At 43.0% G+C, this 14531-nt stretch overlaps 3 protein-coding genes across 9 annotated transcripts in view; 2 read left to right on the top strand and 1 right to left on the bottom strand.

Moving 5' to 3' along the window:
- The window catches only part of LOC147201994 (uncharacterized), a 39968-nt gene extending 38856 nt beyond the window's left edge, over positions 1–1112 (bottom strand). For 3 of the 5 annotated variants that reach the window (XR_015101344.1, XM_086115208.1, XM_086115209.1), the window contains exon 1: positions 855–1111. Coding sequence is in view for 4 of the 5 variants with exons in the window: in XM_086115208.1 (XP_085971334.1) it covers positions 855–954 (100 nt within the window). In the remaining variant the exon portion in view is untranslated. Of the gene's footprint in view, positions 1–854 lie in introns of all 5 variants that reach the window. The other 2 variants (XM_086115210.1, XM_086115207.1) reach the window with 2 other exon arrangements.
- Positions 1113–2454: 1342 nt separating this feature from the next.
- Positions 2455–11451, top strand: tm4sf4 (transmembrane 4 L six family member 4). Of its 3 annotated transcripts, none has more exons than XM_086116051.1 (6): positions 2455–2582; positions 2832–3071; positions 3941–4030; positions 9214–9359; positions 9827–10013; positions 10215–11451. In XM_086116051.1, the coding sequence occupies exons 2-6, from the start codon at positions 2901–2903 to the stop codon at positions 10230–10232; spliced, it is 612 nt and encodes a 203-aa protein (XP_085972177.1). In that variant the 5' UTR covers positions 2455–2582; positions 2832–2900; the 3' UTR covers positions 10233–11451. The 3 variants fall into 3 exon arrangements, with proteins under 3 accessions (XP_085972177.1, XP_085972178.1, XP_085972175.1); XM_086116052.1 differs by having other exon boundaries at positions 2462–2669; positions 9827–10008; XM_086116049.1 differs by having other exon boundaries at positions 2463–2669.
- A 1541-nt stretch (positions 11452–12992) lies between these two features.
- LOC147201992 (transmembrane protein 69-like) lies at positions 12993–14531 on the top strand. The gene is made up of 3 exons (XM_086115707.1): positions 12993–13102; positions 13473–13517; positions 13601–14531. The coding sequence occupies exons 2-3, from the start codon at positions 13473–13475 to the stop codon at positions 14390–14392; spliced, it is 837 nt and encodes a 278-aa protein (XP_085971833.1). The 5' UTR covers positions 12993–13102; the 3' UTR covers positions 14393–14531.

Here is a 14531-nt window from a genome sequence, read left to right as displayed (position 1 = left end):
TATGGCTGTGAATGGTTGTTTGTCTCTCTATATGTGTCCTGCGACTGGCTGGCGACCAGTTCAGGGTGTAGTCTGCCTTCCGCCCGAAGTCAGCTGGGAAAGTTTGCAGCAAATGCTCGTGACCCTCTTCAGGATAAGCGGTGTTGGAAATGGATGGATGAAGTAATGATTAATGCAACATTTACAAACAGATGAGTAAATCCTGTATATATTTGTGTATCTAAAAAACACGTGAAATCGCACATTTATTCATGGATCTCAGATACACATCATGAATATAATTTTGTGTCAATAATTTTCTGACAAATCTCTCCCATACGGACGAATTTCTCACAAACGTGCGCTCTCCCAATCTCTTGCGCTCTCACCTCCTCTTCCGTGAGTCGCGTGATGCATTCAATAACACTCGGAAATAGCACTGATCAACAAAAACAACGTGTTCCCACCAACAACAACGACAACACTCATAACCTGATTCGTCACCATAAATTGGTTTTGTAAATCTAATTAATTCCTCTTTTGTTGTGGCTCAACATTTAAATAACTGATAAAAGATTTGATGGTTTAGTTACAGGGTTTCCAAATTATGTTATGCTTTTCTTTCCTAAATGTGGGATTAAAATTGCGCTACAATGTACAAAACAGTAACAGTTATCTTGTCTACCAGAGAGCAGAATTCATGTTAACTTTGGTTTTATTGTTTCTAGTCTTCAGTTACTGGCAATTTCTTGACCAAAAGAATTGCGCTTACTTTGCAAAATACACCCCCGGATACACACACCCACGAGGGGAAAAAAACTCGTCGGGATAAGGGGAAGACTCTTTGCTGTCGAGAAAAAGCTTTGCAGACTCACCCAGACCTGCGGCAGAAGCGAGGGGCTGGCTGGAAGCCACGCAGCCGTGTAAACATATCACAGGCGACCGACGAGAAGAGAAATTCAAATCGGCTTCCATGCCAACGTGTCCTCAAACAACTTTGCGAAGCAATTAAATGGTGTTGAGCAGCAATGCAAAGGAACAAAGGTTAATGTGGTGTCTGTCGAGCTGAGTCAATCGGTTTATCGGTGAGCGTTCGCTTTTTCCTCAGCCACGAGGCGGTCGACTGTGGATTACATCGATGGGTGGAAGCTGTTTTGAAATGAAGTGAAACTTCTAACCAATCACAGTGGAGTTGAAAGTGCCACTTTACAATTTATTTTTGTATTTTGTACTTTAGTCTTTAACTATACTGTATTAAAATGTATATGATGTATTTTTTTAATTGTAATTTCTTGTTTTTGATTAATTATTTTCATCTTGCAGCGGGTCTCTTTTTGGACACATTGAAAACTGTAACATGAGTAAACCCTAATCCGAACAGGAAAGCAGTATCATATTACAAATGTTATTTTTTATAACGAATTATAAATTGCACGCAGGCAGCCCAGTCCAATATATAGGTCGTGCTTCCGTCTCGTGTTTCAGGTTGGTGGTTTAAATCCAGCCTGACTTTGCGGAGTTTGCATGTTCTCTCCATGTTTGTGTGGGTATTCAACAGGTGTTCCATTTTACTCCCCCATCCTAAAGAAAGCCATGCTTCTTTAGGTGAATTGAAGACCATAACTTCTGCATACCTGTGACTGTGGATTGATGGTTTCATGCAATCTGCCTCTGCGGCTCTTCTATACAGACACACACACGCACACACACGCGCGCGCGCGCACACACACGCACACACACACACACTAAAGACAAGATCTATGGACTAAGTAAAATGAGTGCAAGAGTGTCAGTATTTTAGAAAAAGTGGTACAGAAAATAGATGGCTATATTGAGGATTAAAATATGCACAAATGTACAATCCATCTTAAAATTTATTTAATAGCACCATATATTGGTCGTCTAAAAAATTGGTCAGAGACTTGTGTGTTGGCACACACTGTAGTTTCAGTTGTCCGTCAGCCAAATTGATTGGTTTTACTCAGAGTATGATTGCCAGATGCACTGCACATGAAGAAATGTCGGTTACTGGGTCTATAAATAGTTTCAGGGAACTTGTGTTTGCATTTTTCATGAGGGGCTAACAAATATGTAAAAAATTATGCCCATGAATGCCATACATACACTGTGAGACATTACACCAATCCAATCCAAAGCAATTTTACTAGTTATTCTACATAGTTTACAGTCACGATGTGTTGTGTTAAAGTTTAATACAAGACCTGGACGTCTCACTTTAATCAATAGGCTTCAGATAATATTATAAAGACAAGACAGACCTCAAGTTTATCTGTTGGTCAGATCAATGTGACTCATCGTGAGGCATACTGCCTGTGTTCGACCAAGAGAGGTCCACTTTATTGATCAAATGTCTTTCTCTTTCTACCGTAGAAAAAAAAAACAAATGGTAGATTATTAACCACTGTGTCTTCACAAAGGTTTCTCTATACACACAGTGATATGCCACCCTTCATCGGTGGGTGGTGTGTATTTGCATGAAACCACGAGCAAGTGTATGCATGTTTGTGAGTGTGTGTTACTACGTGTGACTGCTTTATTGCAGCTTGCGCCTGAAAAAGCACTGATGTCACACGAAAAACAAGGTGGGGAGCTATAAAGGCTGAAATCTAACATCCTCCATCCTGTGTTGAAGTGTACATGTGGACAAGGTCACATCGAGGAAATATTTGGTATGTCTTGATATTGTATTTCATTTCAAAGGTTGCATTTTTAGGTAACAGAGCAGCTCAAAAAGATGAACTGCTTGAATTTTCCTTTTTTTATAAATTAATGTATTTATTTTTACGTGGTTCCTTGATGTGCATAACATTGAACATTCTCTGTTTTTGAAGCGCAAGGCAAAGGTTCTTCCAGCCTCAGAAATTGTACGTCGCAGCATTTGGGGTTTCAAGACGACCACAATGTGTTCTGGGGGCTTTGCCAAGTGTCTGGGGATCAGTTTGATACCCCTGGTAATTGTGTGTGTGCTATGCAACATCCTTCTCTTCTTTCCTGGTGGGGAGATCATAGACAAGGACAAGATCACTGAAGAGGTGTGGTACTTTGGAGGAATTCTTGGCTCTGGAGTTTTGGTAAGTGCGTTATATTTATGGCAAATGTTTAGCACCATTCCACTTGTAATATTTACATTTTATGTCAGAGGCATCATACAGTGATAAAAAATGTTGTGTTGAATTTACTCAATTTTATTTCGTCAAGTGGTTGCCCGAAATTCAAATCATCTAGAGCCAGATATCTTTTTAATGTTGACTATACTGTACATCTACGCTGATGGTGCAGTGGTACACTCGGCTGATTTGTGTGGAGGCAGCGTGGGATCGGCTCCCACGCAGTGATGGTGTGGATGTGGGTGTGAAGGGTTATTCATCTCTATATGTGCCCTATGACTGACTGACAACTAGTTCAGGGTGTAGTCTGTCTTTGCCCAAAGTCAGCTGAGAAAGGCTCAAGCAATCGTGACCCTGTGCAGTGTTGAAAATGGATGGATGAAAAATACATCTACTTTTACCATAGAAAATTTTCTAAATCTAAGTGATTCTATTTTGTGCCACCCCTTGACAAAATAAAACTGGATAAAAATTCAACACACCATTTTTTTTGTGTACTTCTTGAGCTTCAGCATTTGTCCTTTTTTTCTGTTCATTTATGTTTCGTTGTGATCCAGCTTTATACTGACTTCTGCATTCTCTAGACCTGATCTTACTTCTCAAATTGTCTTCCCTGTGTTACTTTTGGATATGTATTTACCATGAAAATTAAAATCAATAAAGTGTGCATTACTTGGTACAAAAACAGCATTCATCATGGTGAGTATGTGTTTGAACACGTGTATGTGTTTGTGTCTATGAAATATTCTGAACAATGCATAAGAAACTTCAAACTACTACTTAAAACTACAAAAATATGTATTCGAAAACAGCTTTGTCTTTATTGATGGCAGATGATTTTCCCTGCCCTGGTCTTCCTTGGTCTGAAGAACAATGACTGCTGTGGTTGCTGTGGCAATGAAAGCTGTGGGAGGAGGTTTGCGGTGAGGTGTTTCATATTTCCAGTTCCGTCCATAGAAATGTTTATCGTGGTGATTCTGAAAAGCCAAGAAATTATCTAAAAGACTGCAACTACTATTCTTCCAGTTTCCTGGCAACTTTTCTCAAGAGAGCAAAATTGTAAACTTGGGTTCATTCACAGTTCAAATCTATGAAATAATGTGTTGCTGTATACAAAATAGTGGAAACTCGACGTCAAACACAGTTTGCTTTGGGATGCTGGTCAATCTCAGGTTTGTTCATATTTAGTACAGGGTATGTATTATCTCTGTAGTAGTGGTGTGCGGTGATGTGCATGGTTGGTGAGGCACTGACTCTTTTGGTGTCAGATTTACAAATATAGTATATAAAGCAAAAAAGGGTAGCTTATTCAATTGGCTAAATATTATATTTGCGACATGCAGATATACGGCAAGCAGCACGAGCCAGTTGCACGTATCGACCCAGTTTGTGATGATTGCGCAATGCAATGCGCATTCAGAGGTGAGGCTCTGCCTCACCTGCCTCCCCTGATCGCGGCCGGCTCCCGTAACTGAGAGACTCTCACTTACGGGAGCCGGCCGCGATCAGGGAAAAGCCACGAAGGAGGTTTGCTACCCCCCCCCCCCATGCGCCCCCCCCCCCCCCTTTACACTGTGTAAGTGTATGTGGACTACATACTACAGCAGTACACATTTTATTTATAAGCGCCTTTCAAGACACCCAAGCAAGAACACTTTACAATAACAAAAACAACAAAACACAATACGGGTTGAGCAGTGGCAGCCAAACGCGCTGTTAGGGTTTGGATGTGACCCCAATAGCACGACAACAGGCAGGTATCGTTGAAGCCAACACTTGGCGTAGTTTATTGAAACGTCTTCACAAAGTCACTCAGGGAGAAGCACGAGGAGTCCACAAGGAAATGTCCACACAAGGAACAAGAAGCTGCAGGAGATGGCAACAGAGTCCACTGGCGTGGTGACGGCATGAACTTGCACTGAGGAATGGTCTGTGAGTCAATTTGTACCAGTCCAAACGAGCAGATAGGCAACAGGTGGGTGATGAGCTGACGAGTCTCAGGTGTGAGGTGCAGAGCACCCTGGCTGAGGAGGCTGCCTGGCTGGCCCCTCCCTAACAGTACCCCCTCCCCTACGGGAGCCACCCGGCGACCTGCCAGGCCTGCCGGGATGGGCACGATGAAACTCAGTGATCAGGACAGGGTCCATAATGAGCCGGGAAGAGACCCAGCTCCGATCTTCCACGCCGTAGCCCTCCCAGTCAACCAGATACTGGAATCCGCGCCCCCAGCGCCGGACATCCAGCAGTTCACGGACCTTCCACTGGGGGTGCCCGTCCACAAACTCGGGGGGAGGCGGGGCCAGGGTCGGAGGCAACAGGGGGCCGACAGAGACAGGTTTAACCCGAGACACATGAAAAACAGGATGGATCTTCATAGAGGGAGGGAGCTTCAGATGCACTGCTGCAGGACCGAGCACCTTCTGGATCACATAGGGCCCAACAAACTGGGGGTTGAGTTTCTTGTCACCTGAATGAAGAGGAAGATCCTTGGATGACAGCCACACCTTCTGCCCAGGTCGGTAAGCCGGTGCTGAACGACGACGACGGTTGGCAACACGACTAGCACGTTCCGTCGCACGGAGCAGAGCGGATTGGGTGACCTCCCAGACACGGCGACAGTGATCCAGGTGGTTCTGCACTGAAGGAACTGCCACTTCAGACTCCTGTGCAGAGAAGATGGGTGGCTGGTACCCCAGAGATACCTCGAAGGGTGAGAAGCCGGTGGTGGAGCAGACCAGGGAGTTGATAGCATATTCAACCCAGAGAAGAAACCGGCTCCAGGAGGCAGGCTTCTTCGCAGTCACACAACGAAGGGCGGACTCCACGCTCTGGTTCATCCTCTCAGTCTGTCCGTTAGTCTGGGGATGATATCCTGAGGAGAGACTAACAGAAGCGCCTAACCCCTTGCAAAATGCCTGCCATACACGGGAGACGAATTGGGGTCCTCGATCCGAGACATCATCCTTGGGAAGACCATGCAGGCGGAACACATGGGCCATGAGGAGCTCAGCAGTCTCGGAGGCTGACGGTAGTTTAGGCAGGGCCACCAGGTGAACTCCCTTGCTGAAACGGTCCACCACGGTTAGGATCACAGTGTTACCTTCAGAAGGGGGAAGTCCAGACACAAAGTCAACTGCCACATGGGACCAGGGCCGACTGGGCGTAGGAAGTGGCTGCAGCAGACCTGCAGGTGCCGGGTGGGAAGCCTTGCTGCGAGCGCAGACAGTGCAGACCGTGACAAATCCCTTAACGTCTCTCCTCACAGTGGGCCACCAGAACCTCAGAGCCAGGAAGGTGTAGGTACGATGGACACCTGGGTGGCAAGCAAACCGGCTAGCATGGCCCCACTGGAGTACCCGAGAGCGAACAATGTTCGGAACAAACAGACGGCGAGGAGGGGCGTTGCTTGGAGCAGGATGAGAGCGTAAAGCACGCTTGACAGCAGCCTCCAGGTGCATAGTTACCATGCCTATCACCCTTGTCTCAGGGAGGATGGGGAGGGGTTCCTCTGTAGCAGGCTCCTGTGGGTGTTGTCGGGAAAGGGCGTCTGCCTTAGAGTTGCGAGAACCAGGACGATAGGTAAGTATAAAGTCAAACCGACCATGGAAGTTGGCCCACCGCGCTTGTCGACCGTTGAGGCGCTTGGTAGCCCGGATAAATGTCAGGTTCTTATGGTCCGTCCAGATGGTAAATGGCTGCTCTGCTCCCTCCAGCCAGTGGCGCCACTCCCCCAAAGCAGCCACCACCGCCAGCAGCTCACGGTCCCCAAAGTCGTAGTTCACCTCAGCAGGAAGGAACCGACGGGAGTAGAACGCACAGGGGTGAACCTTTTGGTCAGTCTCCGACCATTGAGAGAGCACAGCCCCCACCCCGGTGTCGGAGGCATCCACTTCCACAATGAACTGTCTTTTGGGGTCAGGACGGAGAAGAACGGGGGCACTGGTGAACCTCTCCTTGAGCAACTGGAAAGCGGAGCGAGCTGTAGGGGACCAAACAAACGGTTGGGACCGGGAGGCTAAACTGGTGAGGGGTTCAGCCAAGCTGCTGTAGTGACGGATAAACCTCCTGTAGAAATTAGCAAACCCTAGGAAGCTCTGTAGTTCCTTCCGAGATGTGGGATCAGGCCAGTCCACTACCGCCTGTATCTTACGAGGATCTGCTCGCGTCTTGCCACCTTCCAGGATGAAACAAAGGTACTCAATAGAGTCTGAATGGAACTGGCATTTCTCAGCCTTGACAAAGAGCCGGTTACAAAGGAGTCGCTTGAGAACCTGCCGCACGTGTTGCACATGCTCCTCTAGAGACCTGGAGAAGATGAGAATGTCATCAAGGTAGACCACAACAAACCGGTCAAGCATGTCGCGGAGTATGTCATTCATGAGTGCCTGGAATACCGCAGGGGCGTTGATGAGGCCGAACGGCATTACCAGGTACTCATAATAGCAGATGTTGTTTTTGGTAGCAGGCTGCCCAACAATTTCAGACAGCCTTGAGTCTGTGGCTTGTGTCTCTTAAATGGCGTTAATCAGCCAAATCCGCGATTTCTTTCAATATTTGAGCATGGATTCCAGTTTCTCCAAGTTGTTGTCCATCTTGCAGTGACGCTCCAAAGCCACGATGTGATACAGTACAGTAAATATTCTCTAGTACAGACTCGTGTTTGCGCTGTCCAATTTGTCCTGATAACAGAAATTCCTCATTTGGGAAATGAGCATGGTACATGTCCTTTATGAACCTGCAAGTATGTTGACAAAATGCACGTGTAACAACACAATCAATAAAATACAAAAATATACTGTCCAAAAACTGTTTATATAACAAAAACTGCAATACAGGGGTATCCAAAAAAAAAAATCACAACAGTAAAATACGTACAGTATTTTCATGTTTATTTTTTCTGTCTTGGGAAAAAAATGTGTATTTTGGATTGTTTTGTTGGATGCATTCTTTGGTTTATGAGAATGTTTGCCTGCGTGTCATACAGTTTTCTTGCTAGTTGCAAGTAACTGTCCCGTTGATCACCGATGTCTGTGAATTCTTGTGCATACTGAAGGATTTTTGTTGCCATTTGTATTGCTTCCTTGCTGGATGGTGGCTTGTCATCAGGAGTTGAATCGATGCCTTGTTTTTTAAAGTTTCGTAGATTTGCGTCTTTCCGACTCCAAGTGTCTGCTGGATCTTTTTAACTTTGTGTCCAGCCTCGCTCAAACGGATGCATTTCACTCGCTCCGCTCCAGTCGTTACAGTTCTTCTACGTTTCGATGCGATGATCTACACGACGTAAGTGAATAAAATTAAAATCTTTCGCAATTACAGTAAAACGCACGCCAATAAAAAGTCGCTTACACGTCTTCGTTTCGAATCTGATGAATGAAAACGGCGAAGCGAACACGTTTCTTCGGTCATGTCGAGTGGGTGCTGCTTTTAAGATAGTGCCGCGTTCTCCAGGACGTAAGTGAATAAAGTTAAAAGCATTCACAATTACAGTAAAACGCACGGCAATAAAAACTCACTTACACGTCGTCGTTTAGAATCTGATGATCGAAAAACGCGAAGTGAAAACTTGTTTCAGCGTTATGTATTTTCCATTGCATCGGGTGGGTGTTACGTGTATTTAAGCTCCCGCGGCATTACACCTCCATCCGGGTTACGGGTAGTGGAATTTCCACTTACGCAAGTTCCGGTAACATGTAATATCGTAGTCAAAATGTTAATGCATAGGTTTTTATTCCGGGAGAAGGATATTCCTTTCCATAGAATTCCGGGGATGGGAATATTTACTGTATATGCATATCACAACCAATTTCAAATGTGAAAAATTGAAATTGAAACAGTCCTTGCCACCACTGAATTTTGCATGATAATACTTTGGTTACCTTTGAACAGAATATTAATTATAAGTGCCGTAACAGTTTAACGAAAATACAGAATATGTTTTTAAATATAATGTTTGTTTTCAATAGGGTTTTTCCCCCATTTTTAATGTATTCTTGTTGAATGTACTGTATACATTAAAAAAAATAATGTTGAAGTAATTTCCTCTTTTTCTTTTTTTTTGAATAGTATGATTATTCAAATGTCAATTCTCACCTCCCTCTCCTAATAGATGCTGAATTCCATACTGTTTGCAGCTGTGGGTCTTGTCGGAGCTGGTTACTCGGTTATAGTTTCAGCTGTTGCCATTAACCACGGACCCGAATGTCTGACTCTAGTAAACGAGACACAAACGTGGACATATCCCTTCAACGATGGGTATGACGTTGTTTGTTGGCCTAAAGATATATGGTGAATAGTTATTGATCATATAGAATTCAGCCATATACTGCATATTACAACACAGACATGTGAGAGAATTACATTTTGTGAATGTGCAATGTCATCCACAGAAACTTTTCATGCAGATGCTTTTTTTTAATCGAACGAGATTATTCCGCTCTTTAACGAATGAACTCAAAAACTTTGCATGTTCAATACACATGATTATTGAGGAAAAAAAGTGCCAAAAAGAATTTGCGGAATTTAAGTCACAGTGGTATCAACTGACCTGTGCACCCTGCAAAAATCATAATGGTGCCTTTGCCTGTCTGTTTTAGTCATATTTTGTTCTTGGGTGATTTATGTGGTAACAATAGCATCGCAAAAACATCATAAAACATACAATACCAATTTATGGTGCATAACAAAGACAAGTCAAATATATTCTTCTCTTTCATCTGCAGTGACTACCTGACCGACTCGACCATGTGGTCAAAATGTATCGAGCCAGTTGGTGTGGTGTCATGGCATCTCTCGCTGTTCTCCGTTCTGCTCGTCATGGGTTTAATCCAGATTGCGCTTTGCGCTGTGCAAGTGATAAATGGGCTGCTGGGAGCTCTATGTGGCGACTGCTGTGGCTGTTGTGGTGCGGTTAGTATGTTGTTGTTTTTTTATATATACAAAGTACACTAGACAGTTAACATTTTTGAAAGTATGTTCATTCATCTTGATATTCACATATTTGTTTTTCCGTGATATTTGTGACATCCTTAAAATGGTAACAGTATGTGGTTTTGTTTTGGGGTTTTTTGGTAAGAGCTCTTGAGAAGTTTAATCATGTTTGTATTTCAGAATGATGGAGCTGTGTGAACAGTTGTCGTGGCTGAGATCATCTTTGGGCAGAAATTTCCTCTGTATTTATTCTATTTTTAGAGTGTAGCAAAAAGAACTAATTGATTACAGTGTAATGTATATGATGTCACAACACTGTTAAGAATTTACAACTGGTGTAATGTATGTTATTTTTAATTGCTTATTTGCTGTGCGATTTCATGGATATTTTGAATTAATGAAAAATAAATGCTATTTTCACATGCATAATGCATGACTCTGCCAGTCCCAAAAAGCAAGCCATGTGACCTAGCACATCTAGATTCTTGGAGAAAACTTGGTATGACTGTCCCCTGGTGTTCACTTGTGGTGTTGCTGGTATCATTTCTGAGTGTTTGCACCTAATAGAAATCATCATAGGTGTCCAAGCACCAGCAAGTTGCACAAAATAAAAATATGCTTCCGTTAATTGAAGTTGGTTCATATTTAAATGACGGTGGGGGCCTCAGAGTTTTCCTGGTGGCGAGGCTGTGGCGGTGGTATGTGTGTGTGAGGGGGCTGGATATGATCCAGTGCTGCCACACCCTCGTCCTATTATACAGTCTTTCTCCTTTAGTTTGGCTCATGTTTTGAAACAGAGATGACATTCTCAAAATAATATGGACAAATCTCCAAACCACCTTGCAATCCTTCACAACAGGATGTCATTTGTCATTGATTTCATCAAATTGCAAATGTCTTAGTAGTCTCAAGTTTCTCAGTGCATTTTTGCAAATGATTATGGTGGTGAACAAGCAACCTACTGTTAGCACAATGAGACTACATTTGGCACATTTTCCAAATAAATAGATCTGGCTAATCTAAATCTTATTAGTTATCAGTCCCATGGTTCTTCTCTCCAAAACATGTCAGCATGATTTCATTGTATAAGTCATTCCATGCACAACAGTCTGTCCAATTGCCAAAATTAGTCAAGAACACAACACCGTATATGAATTCTTTTGAACATTTGACAAATGCTCATGGAATGGAGCTACTACCACTGTACTATCCTTTCCTCAACCCAAGGATTTTTTTTCCCCCACTTGGATGAGGAAAGTATACAACATCTGGCTCTGGATCCTGCTCCATACAATGGATGCAGCCTGCGAGGACATCCCAGGGGATCAGTGTAGGTGATGGGTTCAGACATTTGTGCCATTTCTTTCCTTGTTGCATTGCAAAGTATCCAATAAAAATGGTTCCAATTTCCTTGGCAGTATGAGTGCAGTGTGCTTGATGTCGAACTTTGGAGGCTGATTTTACTGTGACCCATCCATCCATGCATTTTCAACACTGCTTTCCCTGAACAGGGTCGCGGGAAGCTGCTTGAGCTTATCCCAGCTGATTTTGGGCGGAAGGCAGACTACACCCCGAACTGGTTGGCAGTCAGTTGCAGGGCACATATAGCGACAAATGACCATTCAAATTCAGATCTGTCACTGAGTCAGAACCGATCCCATGCTGCCCACACACAAGTGTACCACTACACCATTAGCGCCCCCCAAAAAAAAGAGAAAAAAAAGCATGGAGCATGATTTTATTGTGGGGCTGGCCTTGCTGGTGTCACCGGCAAGAGCAAAACAGCAGCAAAACAAAACAGCCAAAATTCTAACAGTCAAGCCTTGGTTCACTGGGCTACCTCATCCTACTGAGCCACAGCCACCCAGCAAGACCAACATGATCTTCCTTGTTACCCTGCTGGTAGCTGGTGCCACCAGCAAAACCAGTTGCTCAGCAGTTATCACCAGTTCTAGGCTGAGCCCCAGCAAGATGCTGGTCCTGCAGGGCGGCTGTAGCTCAGTGCATAGAACATTTTGTTGAGTGAATGAACGTTCGGCTGTTTGAATCTTGGCAGTTTTGTTTTGCTTTTGGTGCTGCTGTTTTGCTTTTGCTGTTGACACCAGCAAGAGCACCATAAAAACACAACAAAACCATGCTGGTCTATGCTGGAAAAAAATGAGCATGTTTGTCTGTGCATAGTATTTTGATCCAGCTTTATTGGATCTAATTACAGTAAACTTTAATCAAAGGTAGCTTTATCTGCTCCTAAATGCATTTTTGATGCTGATTCAAAAGAAAAGGTATTCACCTTTTCCCCATAACATCAGGTTTCTGAGATATTTTCTTTATTGTTTGTTTGTTTTTAAAGTTTAACCTGCAAAAACTGGGGCGATACACCTTTTACCATGCTTTGTAATTTATAGTGATGTATCAGAAAAAAAAATCACTTGCTGTTGAACCTAACCCTAAATTCGTAAATATTACTGAATATATTATTATTATTATCATTGTTATTAGCAAAAAAATAATCTTCATAATAATAATACTGTAATATGTGTGCTAGAGAAAAAACGACGGCAGATTCGTCGTCAAAAAAACATCTACAAAAGATTTGGGTATTAAAAAATGTCAAAATGTGTTGATTAGTGTTATTTGTATATCAGAATATGGTAAATGAGTGCATACTGTAATATTGCATTGATATTGTATAATCGTTAAGAAACCATGTGACAATTGAAATTTATTTTTTTAAATTAAATTTAAGATTAAGGGTGAAAAAAAGCTTTAAAATCTGCGAAAAAAATCACTTCTACTAAATGAAACGCTTTATTTACTTCTGCATCTGAATTTATAAATGATCTTATCGCTTTACTGTACTTTGATTCATACGTTATTAATTCTCGTAGCTTGCGAGTTTTCCTTCGTTATTTTGTGGGAACTCTGTTTTTGACAACCTGTTTGACACGGATGTTTTTGACATCGGACGTATTTTGTCCTGTCCTACCGTGGTCCAATCTGATGTGTGTCACCGAAAGTAAGCAACGTAGACGGTCGTGGTAATAATATGATTTTGGACTCAGTCAGAGGTAATTTTGTCTTTCTTGATTACCATACTGTTTTAACTGTGAAATGAACAATTGAGAACTGACGGAAATGCGCCATGTATACGGTCATGTCGTTTAGAAAACCCAGGCTGTTTGACCTCATCGAGTTTTTAAAAATATTCTTAACATTTTTATGTGATGTCTACCTGGTGAATAAATTGCAAATGATTTGAAGCTTTTCATTTTGAATTTCAAACAAGGCATCATAATCGTATCGATTTATTTTTAATGGGCATTATAGTAGGTGTTTTTTGTTGAATCTCATTTGCATTCATATAATAAATTATGTGACCTTAATTGTGCATATTTATGTGTTTAACCAAATGGGTGATCTGTTTACATCTTTCTTTAGATGCTGTCTGTTAAGTTAAGAAAAAGCATCGTAACTGCCCAGAAGGTATATACAATTTGTGGTCCTTCTTCGGTATGTGTATGAGAGTTGGAAATGTAAAATTTTGACTTGGATATATCTTTTCTCAGCTGTTGCACTTGGCACGACCCACACCAAAATGTTGGCCATTGGCACTTATCAAGGTTCCTGATGGTGGATCAGATCTTCAACACGTCAGCCGGCCCTCCTTCGCCAGGCCACCAACAGAATGGCCTCGGGATTCCTGGGACAAGTATTGTCCTGGTGTCAGTGCATCTGTGAGGACCGGGCTCTTTTCGAGCACCCCATTTCATGCACTGGTTTTTATTGCGAGGAATCAATATTTCCATACATCTGTTGTGAGGCTCAAGAAGCGACAACAAACTGAACCTCCTCCCAGAGAGCTGGACCTGCTGCGCTATGACATGAAAGACTTTTGGAAGAGTCCCAAACCAGCTCTGTGGCTTGGGTTTGCAGGACTGATCCCCTTTGTTGCCCCTCCTCTCTTCATGGGTGTCACTGAAAGTTACCTTCCCGAGTTTGCCTATACTCAGTTGGCTTACAGCGTCTCCATCGTTTCCTTCCTGGGCGGAGCTCGTTGGGGGTACGCCCTACCTGAGAGCAGCCCGGCCAAACCTGACTGGATAAACCTAAGCAACAGTGTGGTTCCTTCACTCCTAGCTTGGGTTACCATGCTCATGGCTGACAGCATTGTTCCTGCAGTGACCATGGTTATCATGGCGCTGGGAATCTCGCTTCACTATGATCTGTCACTGCTGCCCACTTACCCAAGCTGGTTTAAAGCACTGCGTGCTGTCTTGACAATTGTGGCGTTTTTCTCCCTAGTTGGTACCCTCGTTGCACATGGAATGTACCCAGAGAAGAAATTTTTTTCAGAGTAAGAAATCCTGCAGAGATTGCAGACAGTCGTGTTGCATTCATGGCAATGTAACAGTGTTGACATTTTGCTGAAAGAAGAATTCATGTCATTGTTGTATTTTGAGTGAAAACTGAAATGGCATTAAACAATTTGAGATGGTT

This window comes from Hippocampus guttulatus, chromosome 7 (assembly GCF_054856545.1).
Source record: "Hippocampus guttulatus isolate MCC_2025c chromosome 7, RoL_Hgut_1.0, whole genome shotgun sequence".
Classification (NCBI taxonomy): Eukaryota; Metazoa; Chordata; class Actinopteri; order Syngnathiformes; family Syngnathidae; genus Hippocampus; species Hippocampus guttulatus.
This window is presented reverse-complemented; position numbering and strand designations above follow the sequence as displayed.

What these genes read in the sequence shown, in the direction of transcription:
- tm4sf4 (XM_086116051.1), top strand. Translation starts at nt 2,901, where the DNA reads ATGTGTTCTGGGGGCTTTGCCAAGTGTCTGGGGATCAGTTTGATACCC. An exon ending in GCTGTGGGAGGAGGTTTGCG is followed by an intron (nt 4,031 to 9,213) that starts GTGAGGTGTTTC and finishes CTCTCCTAATAG; the next exon opens with ATGCTGAATTCCATACTGTT. An exon ending in ACATATCCCTTCAACGATGG is followed by an intron (nt 9,360 to 9,826) that starts GTATGACGTTGT and finishes TTTCATCTGCAG; the next exon opens with TGACTACCTGACCGACTCGA.
- LOC147201992 (XM_086115707.1), top strand. Translation starts at nt 13,473, where the DNA reads ATGCTGTCTGTTAAGTTAAGAAAAAGCATCGTAACTGCCCAGAAG. An exon ending in GCATCGTAACTGCCCAGAAG is followed by an intron (nt 13,518 to 13,600) that starts GTATATACAATT and finishes ATCTTTTCTCAG; the next exon opens with CTGTTGCACTTGGCACGACC.